Source organism: Ceratotherium simum, chromosome 3 (genome assembly GCF_057802395.1).
Source record: "Ceratotherium simum simum isolate JZ-2026a chromosome 3, ASM5780239v1, whole genome shotgun sequence".
In the NCBI taxonomy this organism is placed as follows: domain Eukaryota; kingdom Metazoa; phylum Chordata; class Mammalia; order Perissodactyla; family Rhinocerotidae; genus Ceratotherium; species Ceratotherium simum.
This window is the reverse complement of record NC_141902.1, coordinates 12282254-12306624: the sequence shown is the minus strand read 5'-3', so window position 1 is coordinate 12306624 and position 24371 is coordinate 12282254. Positions and strand designations below refer to the sequence as shown.

Here is a 24371-nt window from a genome sequence, read left to right as displayed (position 1 = left end):
TAAAATTTAGTAACATGTAATGACCTTAAATAACTGCTTGTGAGCTGATATTGGAATACTTAACATTTTACTTTTAAAATGAAATGATAGAGGTTTATTGTTATTCAGCAAACCTCCATTTGCTGAATATTTCCACAAATAGCATATTAGGTTTTTGGTCTTTACTTCAACATGTGTAAAGCTAAATTAAATATTACTATTATTCCAAAATTTTCTCTCTTTAACTTTGGTTTTTAAGTAACAGCTACTAAATAGATGATGTGAGTAGTTTGATCAAATGAACACAATTTAGAGATCTGGTGTTGAGAATCTTGAGGTAAATTTACAGATTTATTTTCATGCCTATCATTAATTTATATTTCAACATCAGTGTACTTTCTGCCTCCTCTAAGTATTCAGTGGTCCATTAGGGGTGGAAATTAAACAGTTTACAACTGAGAAAGAAAAAAAATTATGCTAAAAAACATGTTGACCAGCTATGTTCAGCTGAATGATACATCAACTAAGGGACCGAGTCATGAACATGCTATTCTGATCTTTGCTTAACCTCCGCTTTGCTCATTCATGTGCACTCAGAAGTTCTCAAACTAGCCCATCTTAAAAGGCTAAATAAATATATTAAAGGCAAAAATATTTAATAATAATTTTATGCTTTGGCTTCAAAAATAGAACTCAGAACAGACATTACCCCCTTTGGTTACATAATCTCCTGTGAATTTCTAAATTACAAAATGAAAAAATGATACTTTAGAGAATTTCATTATATAGTTTTGCACACCCTTTTTACTCTTTTGTCAATTTTAACACACTTTTATATTGTTTATAAAAACATTTATTTCCTCAAAAACATATTTTAAAATACTTTTATTATTTATTAGCAACCTCCCCCCTGCAAATACGTATTAAAGTCAAATAAATTAACTGAATTGGTTAAATTAGGATATAAGTTATGGAAAGAAAAGAATCATTTGCTGGAAAAAGCATGTGTTGCAGCATATTAAATAAATATTAATGGTTTCTTTACAAATCTTCAAATAAGAGAACGTTTTTCAAAAAAGGAAATTTAATAGTTTAATATAGAATAATTGACTGTATGCTTTAAAATACTAAGTAAATATTTTTCTCATCATGAGCAAAGTGTACAACTTGAAGACCTGATTTGTTTGTGTTAGTGGACTTACTAAATATTAGTCTTTGCTAGTCCAGTTTATGCCATTTATCTTTCCTATGCCAACACTCTGATTTTGCTCTGAAGTATTCTGCAACTTGCTGTTATATGATACTAGCCCCAGAGCTAGCTTTTCCAGTTTACTGAGTAGCTTGGTATATTCTGTAAGTAATAAATCAATAAAACCTTTTTGTAATGCACAAACTCCTATCTCTATGAAGCAGTTATAAGCAAACTGTAAGTGAACACATGAGTCCAAAAAAAAGTGTGTTATGATTATATTGACTCTGAAAACATTTGATTTTCATAGAGTACATCATCTATTGTGTGGTATAAATTGGTTGTAGTATTGCTTATAATTTTTCGAGTAATACATCCAGTGAATAGTAAAACAATAAAAATGTTTATATCCTAGGAATACATTTTAAGTAATTATTCTGAAGAGCTACATGTTGGTGGTATCTTTGAGCAAATTAATAGATATGAATCATATTTCCTGTTTAGGGAATGAAACTGGGACCTATAAATAAAATCTTTATCCTTAGTAATTGAATTTTATATTGGTTTCATACATTTTCTGTATCATATTGTGATAGATAACAAAAATGAATTAAAAACTATTAAATAACATTTAGTAACAATTTAAACACAGTAAACTCTACATTGATTTAGGAAATGTGTCTAGAAGGGAGTAAGATAAATGTGTCAAAGAATTTACTTTAGCAATCATGTCATCTTGCTCATTTTTAAATAATTCGTGCTTAATGTAATGTTTCATTACTCATTAAAATTTGACCAAGTCTTAAATAGCTAACCTATCTGGCTACCTGATTCTTTAATCAGACTGTACATCCATGATAAAATATAGCTGTGATAACTGTTTTCCTGATAGATTTATCACTTGCAGAAATAGCCCTTTTGAATACTAGAAAGAGGTTGTTTTTAATTGGTTGATGTAGATGTCTTAACTAGTTATCATAAAGTGAAAAACTAAGTATAAATCATTACAGTTGGGTTGGTTGAGGGAGTAAATAGATGAGTTATAATAGCCATGCCAAATATAAATACGGGATTTTTTTTCAGATCTCAAAAACAAATGTATTTCATTCTAAATAAAAAAAAGATGAAAGAGAAAATTCCTAATGGATAAAAAGCCATGATTTAAATATCTTCCCAATTATAATTACAATAAGCAGGATGGTGAACAATTTTTTTCATGTCTTTATTCAACAAATATTTTTTAAACATGTGCTGTGTGTCAGGCACTGTGTCAGGCAGTGGGGAACAACATCGAACTGTGCCTTGACCTCATGAAGCAAACCTTCTTTCAGGAGAGTCAGGTATTAAATATTCACACAAGTTGTGTTTAATGCAGTGAGGAAAAATTCCTGTGAGCTGTAAGAGAAAATAACAGGGAGATCTAATTTAGATCTGCATCAAGGGAAGAGGCTGGGGCCAGAAGTAGAAATATGAATTAGCCAGGGGAAAAAACCTTCCGTGTGGAAGCCAAAGCAAAGAACTTGGCACACTGGAGAAACTGAAGGAAGATCTTGCAGCCAGAGGGCAGCTTGGAACAAAACAGGAGGATGGAGTAGTACGCAGAGTGAGATCTTGAAGAAGCTTGGAACTCTTGTTAAGGTTTTTGTCTGTTTAGTTTCCATTTTTTATCTTACAAGCCATGGAAGTCGTTGAAAGATTTTAATTAGGGGACATGTTCTGATTTGCATTTTTAAAAGATTAACTCTGACTGCTGTGTGGAGGATAAATTGGAATGGGACAAGAGTAGAAGTAGAGAGACTCATTAAAGGAATAGCACTGGTGAGAAATTGTAGTGACTTGGACCAGGGGAGAGTCGTCGGAGGTGGAGAACGTAGCAGGACGGGAGATCTGTGTGACATCCAGGTGGTAGACTTCCTGGATGGGATGCGGAGTATCAAGAACTCCCACATTTTTGTCTTGAGCAACCTAATAGATGGAATACCCTTTATTGGGGTTGGGAAGACTAGAAGAACAGGGCTGAAATGGAAACACATTTTTAGTAAGTTTAATTTGAGTAGTATACAAGACATCCAAGTAGATATCCTATCCAAGTAGATATCCTTTCTCAAAGGACTTACGCTTATAACAGGTAATCCTCCAAATTGTTCATAGGTCCATTTAAGAAAATATTTGGGATTTGTATTCCTTATATTTGTTGTAAAAAATTCTAATGAAAGAAGATAACCTGCAGTTCTCGTGTTTGATAACCTTACCATTAGGCTGTCTGAGGAGGCCAGACAACATCCTGTGTTTGATGTCTACAATACCAGGCAGGACCTAAGAACACTAGTTAGTCTATTTTTCCTTCTAATAGTTTAGATCATTTTTCCCAAAAGGTTTAGGTGAATCATCTTGCCAAGAATCAGTTTAGGTTTTAAAACTCTGTCATTCACACATATATGTCAATATTTTGTGCCAGAACTCTTTGCTATATCTGTTTCCTGATAATAATGAACTTGTATCATATTGAAAGGTATAATGGATACATATTAACCAGACAAGTCTATAATTTGAAACCAGAATGTTATGTTATATTTTGTTTCAGGACAAAAAATGTTTTGCTTCTGAGGTTTATATTAGTTTAGTTATCTATTGCTGTGTAACAAATTACCCCAAAATATAGTGGCTTGAAACAACAGTTATGATTTCGCAGTTTCTGTGGTCAGGAATCTCAGTGCAGCTTAGCTGGAACCTCTGGCTCTGGGTCTCTCACAAGGCTGCCATCATCTCAAGGCCTGACTAAGAAGGATCTACTTTCTGGATGACTCCCGTGGTTGTTGTCAGGATTCAGTTCTCACAAGCCGTTAGACTGAGGCCTCAGTTCCTCTCCTGCTCAAGCTCCTCACAGGCTTCTTTGGTTCTTTGCTGTGTGGGCCTGTCCATACAGCATCTCACAATGTGGCGGGTGGCTTCAATGGAATGAAGAAGCAAGAGGGCAAGAGAGAGAGTAAGCTAGCACAACGGAAGTCATAGCCTTTTGTTACCTAATCACAGAAGTGACGTTCCATCACTTTTGCCATATTCTGTTCGTTAGAAGCAAGTCACTAGGTCCACTCTACATCAGTGGGGAGGGGATTACAAAGTGGTGTGAATACCAGGAGGAAAGAATCGTTGGGAGCTATATCAGAAGCTACTTCCCATGAAGTTTTTAAAAACTTTTATTAGGCATTAGGTAGCTGAAAATTGGTGGTCTGTAAGACATTCAGTTAATCATATTGCTTCATGAGCAGTGACAGTTGTGGGAAAATGCACAACCACAATCTGACCTTAGGATACCATCACAATCCTCTGAAAATCTACAAGATCCTATCTAAAGAAACCAAAGGTCATGGCAGGGTGAAAACTTCTAAAGAAACCAAAGCCTGAGCCAAAATTAAGTACGAAGAATCATACATATTCAGAAACTAATAGATCATGAACAGGGAAGTTAGCAGAATCTGGCTGTGTTGCTCTCAGTTCTGGCCAGCTTCCTACTTAAAAATTTGAATTTTAAAACTCAAAGTGCCGCTAGTTAGTGTAAGAAACAAGGAAGGAGGAATTCTGTTTTTATCTCTTTCAGATCAGGATGAATACGGAGAATCTGAATCAAGATTTAAGCCAGCCCGACTAGTAAAAATGAGAAAAATAAAAGAATAGAGGGAAAAAAGTGCTCCACTGTGGTGATTTAGAAAGCTAATCAATATTATTTGAATGTATGCTGAAGTGTAGCAATTGTATTGGTACTTCAAATCTGTTGTTGATATTGATGCTATTAATGATGAGAAGCATAATTTTTTTTAATTCAGCAACAATGGAAATAAGGCAAAAATTTGTTATTAAATATAGGTATTTAAACACTGAATCTGGGCCGGCCCCGTGGCTTGGAGGTTAAGTGTGCGCGCTCTGCTGCTGGTGGCCCGGGTTCCGATCCCGGGTGCGCACCGACGCACCGCTTCTCCGGCCATGCTGAGGCCTCGTCCCACATGCAGTAACTAGAAGGATGTGCAACTATGACGTACAACTATCTACTGGGGCTTTGGGGAGGGGGGGGGAAGTTATAAAAAAATAAAAAGAAACAAACACTGAATCTTGTTTTAAAAGGACAAAGAATTGTAATAATTAATCTGAAAGCTTACCAAGAAATAAGTTGAAATAATAATAAACATGATTATTGCCACCACAGAAAAGTCAGCGAATGGACAGCTGTCAAAATATTTTGGTAAAATAAGACTAAAAAGAGCTTTAAATAATGGAAGGATGAAAGTTGAATGAGAGTAGTGCCTGCCCATTTCTAAGTACCTTGAATTATTTGAAGGTACTTAGAAAATTCTTTGAAACTTATTTCTGCTCTCCAATTCAATTATTATTTTAAACAAGTATGTATTATTCACCGGGCATTGAGTTAGACTCTGGGAATCACTGGTAGATAAAATGAAAGACAGCAGCACCTACCATCACTGGGCTGACAATCAACAAGGGATATTGACAAGTAAACAGCACCTATTATAGGGGAAGTGTGCGTGTGCGGTGCGATGGAGCACGCAGGAAGGATACCTCTCAGACTTGGGTCAGTCAGGGGAGGTTTAGAGTTGTGAAAAGCATGTATGTTCCATTAACTCTGTGGGTCATGTTGCTAGGGGTTTTGATTACCTGTTAGAGTATGCTGTAGAAAAATGATCTAGAATGGAAGATTCAGGCCCCCCCAAAATATGATTTTAAAATATTGAATATACTGTAGCATACGTACAATAGTCACCTATTAAAGAAATAACACAGAACCTAATCAGATCCAGATCCTTCATTTAAAGCCCTTGGGCTATATGTGTTTCAGAATTTAGATTTTTTCAAATTTTATAAAGGTAATACGTATATTCTCGTTATTATGTGACACCTTCAGTTATTCTACAGAAGCACCCTGTAACCAACACATGAATATTTCTGCAGCGAAATATATGAATTGTCACTCTAGATGAGGTTTTGCTGCTACATGAGTTTGCAGCAAACTTATAAAAATAGTCTTGGTTTTTCAGATCTTTCTGAATTTTGAAATTGTACAGTAAAGGCTTATGAAAATAGCCTTTTCCATAAAAAGATAATTGGACCTGATAAATTAACAAAAGGATACCTAATGAAGACTTTACAGCATTTTTGTGCCTATTGTATCAATCATTGAAACTTAGGGGAAAGACCTTGCTCTTTCCTCTATGGTAATGTTGACTATCCCTCATTGATGGAGAGGATCAATGGAAAAAAGTGGAGAATATTCCTAGTGGCTTCTTTACCATAGTATTTCTAAGAGATTATGATGTATCAAAAGTTGTTTAAGTTTTAGGGACAGAAGAATCACAAAAGAGTGATAAATATTTTTAAATAGAATTTTTAATAACTTTGTTAACTCCAACAAGCTAATATTTATGTCAAGCCTTTGGTCAGGGTAGTTGTATATATGCTGCTTTATAATACCAGACGATGTAGTAAATTAATGGTCTAGGCTGAATGTACTGTGAGGGATCTGTCACAAGTGGGAGCTTTTTATCTTTCAACATTTTCTCCAAAACTTTATTCCATTGTTGTTAAAGTTTTTTTCTGGAATCTCATAAGTCAGTGAAGTTGTATGTTTAGCGAGATGCATAACCACCTATTAGTTGGATTAAGTAAAAAGAAAAAGTCAAAGCCACACATTAAAGATTTTTTTGAAAGAGGGATTTGTGGTTTTCTCTGGAAAAGATGTCCAGGCTCCAGCTAGCTTTTGAGGGATGGGCCAATAAAGGAGAGTACAAACTGTAGAAACAATTAAAATTATTTTAGAGAGTCAAGTTCTCGTTGGAGCCCAAATGCGAGCTGTTTTGGCCTTCTCCCTAAAACCTCTTTCCTCACGGTTCTGTGAGTGTGATCACTGTTTCAAGCAAAGCATTTTGCCTACTCATGAACAAGAATTTATACTGATGCACCCAAGAAAAATAAAGCAAATGTGTGTATCTTGACAGTGCTAAAAAAATTAACTTGGAAATTTCAGTCTCTAAAATATTATCAACTTCCTTACAGACCTTCAAAAATATAAGCACTGATTGTTAATTTCTAGCCAATACAAAACATTGTAAAATTATCATTTGAATCTTAAAAAATTACTCTATACATATATCTTTTGTAGATGAGAGTGCATGGTCTGTGAGAAAAGAATTTGTATTTGCTTTTTTGGTTTTTTTTTTTTAATTTGCTCTTACAAACAATGCTACAGGTGAACAGCCTCCCTTAAACATATTTTTGTATAGTTCTTTCAATAGATCTATAGGGTACATTCTTAGAAATTAAAAATTTAAAGTTTGGGGCCGGCCTGGTGGCGCAGCGGTTAAGTGCACGCGCTCTGCTTCGGTGGCCCAGGGTTCGCAGGTTCAGATCCCAGGCGTGCACTGATGCACCACTTGTCAAGCCATGCTATGGCGGCGTCCCATATAAAATAGAGGAAGATGGGCACAGATGTTAGCCCAGGGCCAATCTTCCTCAGCAGAAAACAGGATGATTGGCATCGGATGTTAGCTCAAGGCTGATCTTCCTTACAAAAAAAAAAAAATTTAAAGTTCAACTAATTTGTGCCTTTTAATTCTAAGTATTGCCAAATTGTTCTTTGAAAAAGTTACATCAACAACTAAAATCTGTGAGAATGCTTATTTCCCCAAGCTTCACCACTGTTTAGTATTATCCAAGTTTTTAACCTTTCAATCTGAAAGATGAAAAATTATATCTCATTTTCATATGTCTTTAATTATCAATAAAGTTTAGCAATTTTTTATATTTTTATTTGCAATATAATTTTCTTTTTATGTCAACTGCCTATTCATGACCTTTTCTCATTTTTGTATTGAACTGTTAATCAATTTTTATTGATTTGTAAGAATTCTTTAGGTAGTAAACAAATTAGCTTTTTATTATCCATGCTGTGAACTCTTTTCCCTGTTTAAAATTTTGCTTATGTTATTTTTTTTTAACAGAAGTTTTTTTTTCTTTTACAGTGTCAGGTTTACTTGTTAAATTGTGGTATTTTATGATGACTAAGGCAGCTTGCATTCTCTTGAGTTGCTTGATGTTTTTTATTATTATTACTGTTATTATTTATGATTATGTGCCTAGAAAAAGCATTAGAACTATTTATAAACTTGATCTTTTGTGTACTTTTTTTTCTTTTAAACAAAAGTTTGTTTTATTAATTAGTAGTCCAGTATGTAATAGTTTTTAATACCTTAATACTAATTCAGTTTGGTTTATCTTAGCAAATAAGCTATTTAGTCATAAATCTCCTCTTCCAAAGCAAATATCCTGCAAGGATGGAACAAACAGGATGAGAACACAATGAGAGGTTTGACTCTTGATGCTGGGTTGGCCTCATCTGGGTGCGGGAGATTAAAGGAAAGGTACCTGGAATCGCCCTGACTTTACCAGGAAATCTGTCTCTTTCAATTCAAATGGTTTTTAAAATATTATAAATACTTAATTAGAAAAATTGTACAGCCTTGATTTATGATGTTAAAAAGCAATGAAATAAATAGTTCTTCCATCTTTGTGGACCATATGTTTTAGTTTTCTGGGAAATTTCTAACTATTAAGAAGTAAAGTTGTAAAACTACATAATATCCACACTAAATATAAATACTTTATAACCACCTATAACTTTTAAGCTGTCAACCTCATAGGATCCCCAAACCTGTGGAGAGTTCAGCAAAAAGTAAGTGAGATTGGGAGAGAAAGAAAGAGGTTGCATTTTTCTCTTTTAAATGCCCTCTTGTTCAAGAGATATATTAAATAATATTGTTTTGATAGGCCAGGATTTTTAAAATACTTTTTAACCACAGCATATATTTTTGCAAATTACTAAAGCAGCAAACATTAATTTTAGAAAAATTTTAAAATATCACTAAGCAACTTACCATTTTTATAAAATTTTTTCATATATTACATACAATTATAACCTGATTCACTTAATATATTATGAATAATTTTCTATGTCATTATACATAATCTTTTACTAAATAATTTAAATGGCTTTAAATGTATTGTATGGTTGTACCATAATATATTTAACTAATTCATTATTATTATTATTGAGTTGTTTTACAATACTACTAAAGTGAACATACTTGCAGGTAAATATTTGCACATATCTGCAATTATTGCAGGGGACACAAATTCCTGGAAGTCGAATTATTGAGTTAAAAAGTATTTATTTATTTATTATTATTTTTTGTGTGTGTGAGGAAGATCGGCCCTGAGCTAACATCTGCCAATCTTCCTCTTTTTGCTGAGGAAGACTGGCCCTGGGCTAACATCCATGCCCATCTTCCTCGACTTTATATGGGACGCTGCCACAGCATGGCCTGACAAGCACTGCGTCGGTGCGCGCCCAGGATCAGAACCGGCGAAGCCCGGGCCACCGCAGCGGAGCGCGCGCACTTAACCGCTTGCACCACCGGGTCGGCCCCTAACAAGTATTTAGAATTGTTACAAAAGGCTTCTATTAATAGAAAAACAATTAGGCTTTTTATAGAGATACCATTGAAGAACTGCAGATTTTTAACCTCTTCAGGTATTGGAAAAGAGGGAAATACGATGCTGGGTTTTTTATAGTAGATAATATTTCATCTTGCCCTTTAATTATAAAATATATTATCACAAGTACTTTTTATGATAAGAATGACCTAAATTGTAAAAGCTGTATATATAAAGATATATAGTGATAGCTAGATTTAATTTGGATGTACTTCTTATGGTACAAGGACTGAGAAACTTATTATTCAAAATTTCTATATATTTTAATATGGCTTTTTTATAGCCTTCAAAGACAGTGGCACATAATAGAGCAGAATGATGGAAGCTGAGAAAGTTGGAGCGTGCATCCCATCAAAGAGATGCCCTGCAGTGGTTCAGATGGAGACAGAAAGTTTAGACAGGAGTTATTAGCTTGCTTTGAGGATGCTAAGTCATCTGCTGCTCTCAGTAGGCATGTCAAAATAGTGGACCAGCACTTTTGACAGGTTAATGTGAATGATTTAAGATTCCGGGTGTATGTACATAGCTTTAGAAGCACGCTGCCTATGGAAACTTTTTGGTAAAAAGATAATAATTATGAGTAAGATGAACTCTTTCAACTTGTTCCTTTACAGCCAGCAGTACCTTTAGTCCCAGCCATTTCATTGTAAGCATTAACACAAAAAGTTTCTTGTTAGTCTGACTACATACTGTATGGAATTAAAAATATTTTCTCTCTTCTTGGAAAGATAAAGGATTTTAGTGAGAAATATGAACCATTGTAGGGGGAAAAAGCAACAAATTTGGATTTCATTTTCATGTCTATTATTGTTATTACTAGATATAGAGAAAGAAAACTCATAAAAAAAATTGTGTCAGGTACTTAGCACTCTATTAAATGTAATGGAGTGAATAAAAACTCTGCTATATGGCTTTTGCCCACAGGCAGTTTAGAGCATTGGCATTTAGTTGTTTCCGAATACTGCTGCAGTGGACATACTTGTAGCTAAATATTTAGAGAGGGTGCAAATTCCTGGAAGGGGAATTTTTGAGTTAAAGAGTATCGGGCATCCTGTATCTGCATATAATGCTAGTAATATATTAATATATATTTTACCTGTTTTTTTATTATTTCATATAATAGAATGTTACTGAATGACCTGTTCACTGTTCAGTGCAGGTAATACAGGGAAAAGGAAGGCCTCAAGAAGATTGAACTTGGCCCTGGAGGATGGGTGGGATACGAATAAGCAGAGAGGAAAGAAGAGAAGGTAAAAGAAGAGAGAAACAGCATAAATGAAGCAGAGCTGCAGGAGTGACTATAATAATCTACATGAGGAGACACGACAGAGGCCCACCTGGCAGGAGCAGAGGCTCGTGTGGGATGACATCAGATGGGCGAGGCTAGGCTGAATTACTGAGAGCCTTCAAGAGTACGCGGAGGCGGTTAGAGTTCGTGTGATGTGGATAAGAAGCCATTGCAGAGTTAAAGCAGTGGAGGTTACTTGATAGAAACAGCATTTCAGGAACGTCAGTCTCAGCATTGTGGAAGATTAATTGAAGCAGGCTGGTGTTAGAGGTAGGAGTACCAGCTAAGAAGCAATCATAATTATATACTATAGTAACAACAGGCAACTGGCACGCTGCTGTGGGCTGGGAGCAGGGAGAATGGGAGGAAGGGATTCATATCAGAAATACTATGGAGGAAAAGTATGATTTGGTGACTAAAGAGATGTGAAGGGTAAAGAAGTAGTCGATATTTTAAGATTTTCTGCCTAAGAGTTAGGAACAACACAGTGCCATTGATAGAATGTCTTTAGTTCGGTGCTAAGAACTAATTTCATTTTCTTTTTGTGTACTTATAAACTTATGAGAAAAAATATTGAGTTTGAGAACAGTACTGTCAGATGACAGATATAAAACTCATCAAAATTGGCTTCCAGAAACTGAAGAGCAAAAGAAGGGAAGAGCTTCTAAGGACTCTTCTCTGGGAATAATAGAAACACCCAGGGGAATGTCTTTGGAAAGATGGCAATTTACATTGTATAACCCTATTCCCCACATAACTAAACTCTTTCTGTGGAGGTTAGTGCTAAAAGTCAGAATGTCCAAAGTTATTCTGAATGATAAAGATTATTCTTAAGAGCTGTATCTCAAGCCATTCAAAGACAGGCCATATGTCAAGGTTGTGGTTTGAGGTGTCATTCTGCAAAAAAGGCAATATGTAACTCCTTTCCTGGGCAAATAGCAGATCAGTTCCTGAGGTAATATCGTTGGGAAGAATGCTCTGAACCAGGCTGGTGATATAAGCGGCTGAAAGCAGCAGGTAGAAAGAATTTTTAGAATTATTTTGTTTTAAAAGGCACATGATGAGGACAGGCTATTAGCAAAGATTTACAGCAATTATTCATTAATATTTTCTAGGTTATTTACTCAAATGTTTTGAGTACCTAAATTTGGTAGAAATAAAACGCATACCAAAAGATGTAAACACTACCATATTGCCCAAACCTAAACTACTCTAAGGAAAAATAATAATAAATTACAGTTTTACTGTATCATGGTTTACAGAATATTTGAAAAACCGTTAAGATGTTATCAGTTTTATCAGGAGACAGGTTTGAGGTTCTGCTCTTCACACTGAGGTGGGAATTGCTCTACCAATGAAGATAAAAGAATGATTTTCATTGGCATTACAAATTGCCCTCTAGTACTCTGTAAATCATAATCATTATAAATATACAAGACCTTATTTATTATCTTTGCTGCCAAATTTAAGGTAGTTTCTAGAATATAAAAATCTATATGTGTTAACAGTACAAATACTGTAAGTCTAAAAGAAATCCTATGAAAAATCTATCTCAGTGAATAAATTACTCACTGTAAATAAATTTGAACATCAGTATAATTCACATTTAAGATCATTCAACTCAGTCCCTGATGCAGTTTACTAAATAGTGTCTTGTCAACTCAAAAGAGTTAATGTGTCCCCATGTCACTAACTTACCACCAGTGAATAATCTAGATACTGAGAATAAAGCCCATTAATCCTTGACAGTAACACTTTAACACATAAAAGAAAGATGTATGTGATTTAATTTCAAGTCTTCTATGGTACTAGAAAAGTATTAACATGAAGTGAATGGACATTGAAGAATGGAAATTACATTTAGAAGTGGCATATAAAAATCAGAAATCAAAATGAAATGGAAATCAGAAATGTTCATCTTTCTATGAATCCAGAATACCTTATCTGTAAAACACAAAAAAAATTGTGTTTATGTTTGGAATACACAGTATTTTTGAGATAGATGAAAATATAAACCTGTTTCATTCTTTTACATATGTGGTATAGACCTTTATAATTCTAATTAAATAATATATGTTCTATGACTAGTATGAGTCGTAAAGTTTTCAGAGAAATCTGCCTTTTCATGGTTATATTGCTTAGCTAAATTTTGATATTTTAGAGTAATTTCTCTTATTCATGTAAAAAATTTAGGACTCTATAGAAAATAGTTGTCCAATAACGTACAATTTTAAACTGCCAGAAGGAAGCAGTGACTACCTAGCAGTCTAATAATATCATGAATGAGATTAAACTTCAAACTTCTGTTTACTGTATCCTTATCTTGAAACCAAGGATCTATTCTCTATAGGAAAAAACTTTTAGAACAATCTAATTGAGCAGTTTGCAAAACAATATTTAAGAAGGAAATGACTCATCACTCTTAATTTTTAACAAAAGACGCTCGAAAAGTAGTGAAACCGTGATATTTTAAATAGGACAATGGTAAAACCAATGAACAGTCCATTTCAGTCTGAAAGAAAGGTCTTCCATGTACCTTCAGATGTAACTTAAGCAGATGTTCATATGGATTGTCCTAGAAGCTGAGGAGCGGGGCAAAACACGACAACCAGAATAAGAGAAAGGAGAGGAACTTTCCCACTCATCAGCATCCTTTTTTAAAATACCACTAACACACAATTCAGTTCTTAGAAATTCTTACTCCAATTCTTAGAAATCAAAAGGGTTTTGAATGGAATAGTTAAAATGGTTGACCTTGTTGTCAATTTGTTTCTTCCTACATTCTGTCATGTGCCTGCTTATTTTTGACACTGATGCTTCTCCCATAGAAGATGCATAAGTAATCCACATTCATGGCAATTTAATTCCTTTGTAAGCTTCATTTTTTCTCTTGATAAGTTATGAACTCAAAAAGAAGAGCTGAAGATGCTGGTTTTCATTGTTATCACATTAACTAAATTCCTCCTGATACAGAAGGGATAACCTTAACTTAGTTCTCACTTAGGGTGAAATTTCATTTGGCATCTTTCCCACCAATGCTTCAAACTCCCTCCATTTAAAGTGGGAGAAATCGATTCTTTTCAGATAACTGCTTCATTATTTAATGTGCTTCTGCAAAGACCCTTGACTAAATAAAATATTTACTACAGATTTTCACATGAAGTAGTTTTTTGTGCATATGAGGAAGACGGGCTCTGAGCTAACATCCATTGCCAATCCTCCTCTTTTTGCTGAGGAAGTTTAGCTCTGAGCTAACGTCTGTGCCCATCTTCCTCTATTTTGTATATGGGATGCCACCACAGTATGGCTTGATGAGTGGTGCGTAGGTCCTCGCCCAGGATCCAAATCTGCAAACCCCGGGCTGCCGAAGTGGAGCGTGTGAACCCAACCACTATGCCACCGGGCCAGCCCCCACTTTCTTTTTTTTTTTTTTATTAAGGTCCCCCCCCCAAAGCCCCAGTAGATAGTTGTACGTCATAGCTGCACATCCTTCTAGTTGCTGTATGTGGGACGCAGCCTCAGCGTGGCCGGAGAAGCAGTGCATCGGTGTGCGCCCAGGATCCAAACCCCAGGCCGCCAGTAGCAGAGCGCGCGCACTTAACAGCTAAGCCACAGGGCCGGCCCCCTACTTTCTTTATTCTTGAAACCTACTTTTAGAGGTCATGAAGTCATCATCAAAATTTCAATCCATTACTTTAAAATTGAGAATGTAAATGAAATTACTTCTTATTCCCAGTCCCAGTGTGTGTATATATGTGTTGTAATATTTATTCATAAACAAGTAAGCAATATCCCATTGATTTGTCAGAGCCGGTTCTGCTAGTTACCAAGTATACAGTGATGAACAAAAAACACATTGTCCCTGCCCTCATGGAGCCTCATGAACTTGTTACTGGTGAGTTTTCTTGGGAATCTTCCATGTGACTTGAATATCCTCTGATAGACGAAGTGAAAGAGCCCAATAAAATTGTCACTTGATCTTAATTCATCCTATTATCTCAATCACTTTCTGATGTTAAATTAGGGGCTTAAGGAAGGTAACTCCATTGTCTTCTGTAACTACTTTCCTAAGAGCATCATCCACTGCACTAGTGCTGCCGTAGACTAATTGGATCCAGCGGACTGTCTAGACATCTAATTTACTAACAAAGTCTTAATTAAGCCCTGAGTAAAATTATAGCAGAGTCATTATTTTAAGATTCAAAACTTGAAATAAAATTGCCTTAGAGATACTGTAAAGAAGGAAATATAGCTTTAATCCTTCTTCATGTTCTAATTTTTAAATGGAATGAAACAAAAGTAAAGAACGCAAGTTTTACATGTTTTGATTGTTATATGTCTAACTTTTATTTTTATTAGTCATCTAAATTGATAATTATGATATTATGATTGATTGATGAGCCTAATTTTTAGCAAATGTTAGTCGATCTAACATTTGTTAGGTTATCTAAATGTTAGTTTATAATATAAGTAACTTTTTAGTGCCTTGTCTACCTTAGATATTAGTGACATTGAGTAAGGAATGTCATATATCTAATCTAAGCACTATTGAATATACATGTACTAATTTTTTTCTGTTCTAATCTCAAAGATAAATCCAGATTTATTGCTTAATTTCTGAATGAATGAATGATAATACTTCGTATAATGACATATCTGAGGAGCTAAATTATCTATATTATTTCTTTGTATCCCTTATTCTAGTAACTTAAAATATCTTTTTACACAGCAAAATGGTTTGGGGGAAAGAATTGAATTAGATTTGATTAACTTGAAAGTTATGGTAGAAATCAACAAACCAATTAGTAAATAGTAATGATGCTTTAAAACTAAATATTGTTGACTGCGTGTACCCAATTTTTTGTTGTTTTTCTTTTCTTCTTTCTTTGAATAAATGTAGATCCAGCCAAAAATGCCAGTTGACAATTAATAGGGACAATCTTATATGTAGACAGAGATGATAGTCACATCCCTGGTATCATTTAAGAGATAATGCAATTCCCAAAATATATCTATTTTGATACCTGTCAATTGATACCTGAAATTCCTCCATCAGAGAGTCACAGATTTGGGTTAAAGCTTTGTTTTATAATAAATTGCAGTACACTTGGTAGCCTTTTTTTTTTTCATTCACTTAACATTATTATCAAAAAGCATTGTTATTATTTTTTAAGGCTAGTGTTAAGAGTCAAAGGGAGGAGAATATGAGGGGACTAGATACTTGATGGGAGGTGAGAGAAGTGCCACTGGGTACATTTCTGCTCAGCATTAGTTTTTGTTTTTGTTTTTTCCTCTCTCTCTAGACATCTCTGTTACCATTGGAATTCTATTTTAATAATTATCATTACCAAATTATTTTAGGCATAGCTCTTTGAAAAATACAGACAAACTTTTCCACTTTCACAGTTCTGCCCCATGACTGGCCCAAACAAAACATGTGTTACTGGGACCATTTCATATGAGGTGTAGGGAAGACATGGCCCCAAATCATCTCAAGAACCATAATAATTTTGTAAGCTTTATTTCCTGAGTACCATCTAGTGTTTGGGATGGTAGGGGTTGTGAAAACTCTGTGTACTTAATTTACAGTATTTGTTTGAAAGTTATGATTTTTAGGTCAAAAACTAGAGCTGAGAATACAATACTTTTGCTGAAGGTAGGCTTTTTACTGAATGCATTTAAGCAAAACCTAGGCATATAGTCTGCTTCAGCCTAACGTGAGCTGTAAGTTTACCAACATTTCGGTACTGATGGAAATTCTCATGACAGTCATAAAATGTTGGCGAGACCTGGACACAGTGGATCAAGTAGGTAGTACGAGAGCCTTTTAAATGTATTCTTTGGGTTCTACTTAATCTCAAAGATCTCGATATGAGGATTAGCAGGGAGACAAATGCTTGATTCTAATTGTTATAGTTTATCATGTGAACATATCAATGACATATTAACTAGGTTAAGATTTTTAACATAATCTTTTGTCAAGGAAAACATTTTTAAAAATTTCCCTAGCCATTTGCATTGATAATATTTTCCAAGAAATAGACAAATATCTTTTAAATCTGCTTTATAATAAAAATCTTAATATTGGTGTTCATCTATAGTCCCTATTTATTATCTACTTATAATGAAATATTTGTGGTGTCCTTTTCAAAATATTTTATATAAATTTCTATGGTAAATAATTGTCCTGTAGCGTCTTTTTCCTTCAGTAAGTTGGCCTCGTGATAATTACTTTGGCTTTTTATATTCCTGCTCATATCAGTTTTTTCCTCATTTTCTCTTGTATAAATACAATTGAAATCGTATTTTAACTATTATTGTTATAATGTCCAAGTCTAGATAAATAAATCGTACCCATGTCCAAATCAACCACAATCCATTATTAACACTGAGCTTGCTAACAAGAATACAAAAATGTTTTAGGCTTAAAATTTTATAAGAACAAGATCTATTTGTAGGTCCCTATCCATTCAATGGTGCACCTGTTCAATAAAGAAAAAAATGATGTCTCTTTTGGTAAGACAAAATGTACAATACCATCATCATATTGTTAGGTTGGAAATATTTTGGAATTTATTATTTGATTTTGATAAAGAGTGACTTATGGACTTTTTAGTGAAGTTTTTCAGTAAATATATCTTGAATGTTGAAACACAGTTAGGACCACCCATTAAAATTAAATTTGAAAATAGAGTAAGTGCTATGTTCTGTGACCCATACTAGGCATGATATCAACTTCAGCAAGCAAAACACCATATTTGCCAAGTATCATCACAGCCTAGAAATTCTTATTTCCATGCCACAGATCATCAGATTAGACCTTTTTGGATATCTGTTAAAGCCCAAATTAAGCCCTTCGGGTACTGTAATTTAGAGAGTTAAGAGTGCTTTTAGATGACACCCACAGCCGGTCCAGTTACTACGTTAGTTCAGACCCACCCTGTCACTCACTGATCTACCCACCAAAGGACTAAGGATGCTCTGGCAGCCAGGCTGATACTAGTTACCATACATTGGTCCTGACAGGTCTAGCTGCATCTTAGAAACTAACCTCTATAACTGGTAAGGAAGGAGGAAGAACTCTAATATATTTTGATTTCAACAGCCATTTGACAAACTATCTCAAAATATCTTTGTGGACAAGATCAAGAAATGATTGCACAGTTCCGAGAATTCAGAGCTAATTGAATAGGAATACATGTTATGACCTTGTAGGGTTGTCTCTAAGAGTTTGTCTCAGTACTTCACGCTTGGTTCTTTCTGTTCAACTTCTTTCAATAACTAAGTTAAAAACATAAAATATAGGTTTATCATAAGTACGAGAAATGATAGACAAACGCAGGATGCAAAAAGATATTAATTGCTGAGAAAATGGGCTAAATTTACCAACATGAAATCTGACATAGATAAAGGTAAATTGCATTTAGGATCAATATTGTGGAATAAAAAATGGCCCCAAATTTTTTGTAGCTGCTCCCGTCAAAATGTAGTATCTGTTTTTCCACCCTTTAAATCTGGGCTGGCCTGTGACTCCCTTTGGCCAGTAACATAAACTGAGTAATGTTGCTCAGCTTCTGAACAAGGCCTCAGGAGTATTGCCAGTGTGGCCCTCCTGCTAACTTGTGCTCACCATGTACATGTCTGGGCTGATGTCCTTGAGAATGAGATACCCATGAAGAGAGGGTCCAGGCCAGAGGTCAGCACCCCCTGGCGGGCATATGACCACCCAGCCCCAGCTGACTGCAGCTTGCATGAGTGGTTGCAGGCAAGGCCAGCAGAAGACTGCCCAGCTGCGCCACGCCCAAAGTGGCGTGATTAAATACAATAGGCCCGGGCCGGCCCCGTGGCTTGGTGGTTAAGTGAGCGCGCTCCACTGCTGGCGACCCGGGTTCGGATCCCGGGCGCGCACCGACGCGCTGCTTCTCCGGCCATGCTGAGGCCGCGTCCCACATACAGCAACTAGAAGGATGTGCAGCTATGACACGCAACTATCTACTGGGGCTTTGGGGGGAAAAAATAAATAAATAAAATCTTTAAAAAAAATAAATAAATAAAATAAAAAAATAAATAAATACAATAGGCCCTGTTGTTTTCAGCAACTAAGTGTTGGGTGGTTTATTATGCAGCAATAAATAACTGATGCAGCAATATTAATTGGATATGTCCAGAATAGGAGGGACTTGGCTTGGCTTGGTGGTAAAGCAGACTAGAGTATTAGTGGGTAGACTTGTTTGCCCCAAAGCTCAGTGGAAGCCAAGAGGGAGACATGGCAGCACTGAAACAAGTCAATATCCAGATCGGGGGAGATTCCAGTCCCACTTTCCTTGGTAATGACTAGACCACATTATTATACAGGGTGCAATATTTTTAAAGACACTAGACATGCTAAAGAACAACCAGCATTGGTGAGCAGTCTCTTAACTTTAATGTGCAAAGCCATTTGAAGACTGAAAGTGTTAGCCTAGAAAAAAATACAACAGTAAATACATAGCTCTCTTAGCATTTTCACAACACCTTGTATAGAAAACCAAGTAGGGTAATGATTTAAAGGGTAGTCTAGGCAGATGAGTGGAAGATCCAAGGAGGCAGATTTCCTATTAAATAAGGCATAATTTTTGACCATGCAATTATTATTCAATTTCCCCATTCTTACCACTTTCTGGACTTTTCAGCCCACTCTCCCATCTACTTCTACCTTCACCTTTTCACTTACAAACCCTCCATTCTGTCTCAAATGTAAATAGTCTTCTTTTCTCTTCTTAACTTCATTCTTTTCTTATTTGATATTCCCATATTTCTTACGTGTACTTTTGTGAGCATATATGTATGTATTCATATTTATATGACCATATCTCTATATATTCATAAATATGTGTGTATGTATATTTTGTGTGCATCTGTGTGTGTCAGTCTGCATCTTTCAGTTACATATTGTGGCTAAAACTGAGCAAGAACTTTATATTTCATTAGTTACAATTTATGCATGGGAGAGTGGGTATACGCCATCAGTTATCCATCCTCTTCCTTACAGCTCTGTGCTTCCTCCCGCCCCATCTTTCCCTCCTTCTCTTTATTCCTTTGATCTCAGCTCTTTTCAGTCTGCCTTCTGGAACCTTCTTTCCACTGTCACTACTTTGCATCTATCCACAACTTCTGCACTAAATGTTTCACACACACATTCCACCTGAAACTTGAATTTACCAAGGACACTTCTTTCCTGGCAGCCCACTAGACGCTGGTCTTCTTCCTATACCCTATATACTAGGAAAGAGAGTTCTGCTTCCCCTTTGCTACTTTCATACTTTCTGCATCCATGTAAAAACCCTTCCTCCTTTGAGGTTTACACCATCCAGCTTTATCACTCTCTGTCTCTCCTCTTCTGTGCTGTCTGCTGACCTCCTGATCACTGCAATTCCTTTAGTCTGAGTTTCAGGCACCTGATTCAGTGTCTTCTTCTCTACCCCAACTTCTTCATTCATGCTAAGAAACTTCACTTTCAATGTCAAAAATATGTCCTGTTCTTTTGTCTCCTGAATGCTAATGACTTTTACCTCTTATCCGCTTCAGCTGTAATGGATGTTGTCATTACTCAGAACCTTTCTACATCTGAAATCCTCTCTGACAGTAACTACAGCCTTGTTCCAGCTACTCTTGCTTTTTAGCCTCAACACAAATCAAGACATCCGGTCTCTTGCTCCCTCCATTTTCTCTTGAACTGATAGTCTCTTATAGACTTGCTTTCTTTTCTACCCAATCTGAATTCTAGCTTTAATCACTTTCTCCCAAAGACACAGTCTCCTTATCCTCTTGTCTTGCCGTGTAAGTCATAAACTCTCAATTACTTCTATAATTTGCCCTCCCCACATCTACCCCCAAAGTATAGAGCTGATGAAGGGAAAAAAGTCATACCGCTCTGATGGTCAATATCTCTTACAAATTTGTAGTTTCTAGCTATAGCTAGGTCATCAATCCCACCTAACATTCCTTTTACATGTCCCAGGTCACCTCCCTTTCTTGTCCCATTAAACCTTCACCATTCTCCTCCAGCCTTTCTCGTTAACCTATGCTTTCAGCAGAGAACTCTCCTTCCTACTCTGTGGGGAAAAGTGAATCTAGCAGGCATGAGTTCTGTCAATTAACATCCTCCACACCTACAAAATTATCCACAGCTGTATTCTCCCACCTCTTTCCCTTTAATCTCCAAGGAAAAGTTGTCCAGTCATATTTTCAATGATAATACTGCAAGTTGTGCTTATGATCCCATCCTCTGAGACCCTGCTTACAAGGGTATCATCTTCCTCCCTTATACTTTAGTGTCTTCCTGTGGTCTTCTCTCTCATGGTCCATAAACATATTCATATGCCATCCATGTCTTAAAAAACTTCCTCTGGGGCTGGCCCAGTGGTGTAGTGGTTAAGTTCACGCACTCTGCTTTGGCGGCCCAGGGTTCACAGGTTCGGTTCCTGGGTGCAAACATACACACTGCTCATCAAGCCATGCTGTGGTGGAATCCCATATACAAAATAGAGGAAAATGGTTACAGATGCTAGCTCAGGGCTAATTTTCCTCATGAAAAAAAAAAAAAAAACTTCCTTGGCCACACATCCCCCTATAACTGCAATTCTCTTTACTTTCTCCCAAGCCTATACTTAGTCTTCACTTTTCCACATTCCATTCAGGCTTCATCCTACTCCATCAAGCCATTAAAACTGCACTGAAAAGGTGGTCATTTCCTAATTGCCAAATCCCATGGGCACTTTTCACTTTGATTTGTTCAGATACTCAACTCTGTTGATCACACCCTTCTTGAAATTCCCTTCTCTGGATTCTGTGGCAGCAGCTACTCTGATCCATCTTTTACTTCCCTATCTTCTCATATTCTTTTGCCAGTCTCTTTACTTTAAATATTTGTTTGTGTTTTATCTTCTTCCCACCCCTCTTCTCCTTTTTTATTTCTCTTTCTAAGCATTTCTATCCACCCCCATGGCTTCAGTTGTAACCAAAGCAAGACCTAGTCATGGCCCACCTCTCCAGCCTCATTTCCTGACGTTCTCCCCCTCCTACTTCATGGTCCTGAGAAACCATACTACCAGTAGGACTTGACACACACCATGCTTTTCACACCTCTGTGCCTTCACACGTTATTTCTTCTGCCTGGAATGCCCTTCCTGCCCTCTCCATTCCCACCCTGCTTGAAGTGACTACTTCCTACTTACCTTAAACTCAGGCATGATCAGGAAGCCTATACAGGCCCTTCCTCTCCTGCCCTACACAAACTAGGTTCTGTTTAATACCTGTGCTTATCCTTTCATTACAGCATTTACCAGTAACTTATTGGAGTTATCCATATAAAGATCTACTTTCCCACTTTACTGCTCCTTATGAGCAGGGATCATATCCTGTTCTTTGAATAATCAGTCCCTAGAAGAATACCTGGTACATAGGAATTACCAAACAAATACTTACTGATTGAACTGAAATCTATATCATAAACCTAGAATTCTCTCTTTAACACAAACTCTTATATCCAAGTGTCTACTTAACATCCGCACTTATTTGTCCCACCAACAGCTCAAATTTATATGTACCAAACTGTACTCATCCTCACACACACATACTCCCAAACAGGAACCTGTGGTTCTTCCCTCCACTGTCTTGGTTTATGTATCACTATCTGTCTAGTCGCCAAAACCGGACACCTGGGAGTCATCCTTCTTGCCCACGCCATCTCGCCCCATCCTACCCTCAAAAGTCACTCAGTCCTTTTGATTCCATATCCTAGGTATCTGTCACATTTATCCCCTTCTTTCCTTCTGCACTGCTGTAGCTCTAGTTCAAGCCTTCAAGTCTCACTAGGATTAATTTTTTTGTTGTGGTAAATCTTCATAACATAAAATTTGCCATTTGACCATTTTTAAGTGTATGGTTTTGTGGCCTTAAATACATTCACACTGTTGTGCTCACTAGGATCATTTTCATCAGGAGCTCTCTGGACTTCCTACCTGGAGGCTAAGCTGCCTCCAACCCATCCCTACATTCTTGCCTGTGTGATCTTTCTAAAATGCAAACAATATTACTGGATGAGTTAAAACCCTTTCATTGCTTCCCACTGTCTACATTAGTGCTTTTATCACAAAGTTTTCACAGGTCCAAGAGGAAGTGAGAAAAAAATACAATGGACCAAGTTTTTCTAAATTTTTTCAACTTAAAGGTTGAGTCGTGAATGGCAACATTAATCAAGATAAGAAATACTGAAACATGCGTGGGAGGTGAAATAATAAGTTTTGTTTTAGGTATGCTGAGTGTCATATGCCTATGGGACAAGCAAGAGGAGGTGTCTTGAAGGCAGTTGAATATGTGAATCTGAAACTCAGAAGAGAATTTTGGGATGGAGGTCTGTATTTGGAAGTAATAGCATTGAAATGGAATCAAGGGAGCAAATAACATCTTTTGCAGAAAGTATAAAAAGTATAAAGAAAAGATGATAAAATAAATCAACATTAAAAAGAGCAGCAGAGGAAGGACAGCCATAATAGTAAAAGAAGAAACTGCATTTAAAGTCTTATCTCCCTGCTGCTGTGGTTGAGAGAGAGCAAGATCTCTGATACTAATGGCAAACCTAAGTGCAGCATTTCTAGTGGCTTTTCTGTTTCCTCTGCTGGAAGGATGATTGTTATCCATCTTTGTTGGATTTCCCTGGTTCTTTCTCCTTGGAAAAAAAAAATAAAAAGCCAAATATGTTTGATTGGGCAACCTCATTGCCCAAGAGTAGGAATGCTTTTTCTGGGGAGAAAATTGTCAAGCCTGTCAGACTTCTGCCCTCACATTAACAGATACAAAAATAACTCTCCAAGCTGAAATCTATAGTGAGATTTTTACTTTCCTACAATTGAATTGATGAGAAATTTGTTCCATTTTCACTCCCTTCTGTCACTTTGCAAAAAAACTATCCAGTCAGTAAGAGTAACTCAAGCCCACAAAAAATCAGAAATAAGCCTTAAAAGTCGCAGTACTTTTGGAAGCAGTGTAGCACATAAGAGAGATCAGAAATGTGGTAATTAGACCTAGCATCGCATCCCAGCTCCAAAACTCACTAGCAGTGTGGCTCTGATCCAGTTTTCCTCTATACAGTTTGGTTTTGTCATCTGATGATAACATTTACTCCATGGAGTTATAATGAAAATTAAATATGTGCATAAATTACTTCTCATAGTTCCTGTACATAGTCCGTATTCGTTAAATATTACTTGCCTTTTAAAATATATCACAGTATTCATTAGAGTGAAAAATAGAAGTAATCCAATTAGGAAAATTGGTAAATAACCTATGGTTCATCTACTTGATGGAAAACTATGT

The 24371-nt window shown here is 36.1% G+C and overlaps 1 protein-coding gene across 12 annotated transcripts in view; it reads left to right on the top strand.

Moving 5' to 3' along the window:
* The window catches only part of MIPOL1 (mirror-image polydactyly 1), a 313803-nt gene that overhangs the window by 257623 nt on the left and 31809 nt on the right, over positions 1 to 24371 (top strand). For 7 of the 12 annotated variants that reach the window (XM_087422388.1, XM_087422397.1, XM_087422466.1 and 4 more), the window contains one exon: positions 10882 to 12477. The exons of 2 other annotated variants lie outside the window; for them this stretch is intronic. In XM_087422388.1, coding sequence (XP_087278514.1) covers positions 10882 to 10981 — 100 coding nt within the window. In that variant the 3' untranslated portion in view covers positions 10982 to 12477. Of the gene's footprint in view, positions 1 to 10881; positions 12484 to 14823; positions 15240 to 24371 lie in introns of those variants that run through there. 3 more of the 12 variants (XM_087422419.1, XM_087422444.1, XM_087422486.1) reach the window with 3 other exon arrangements.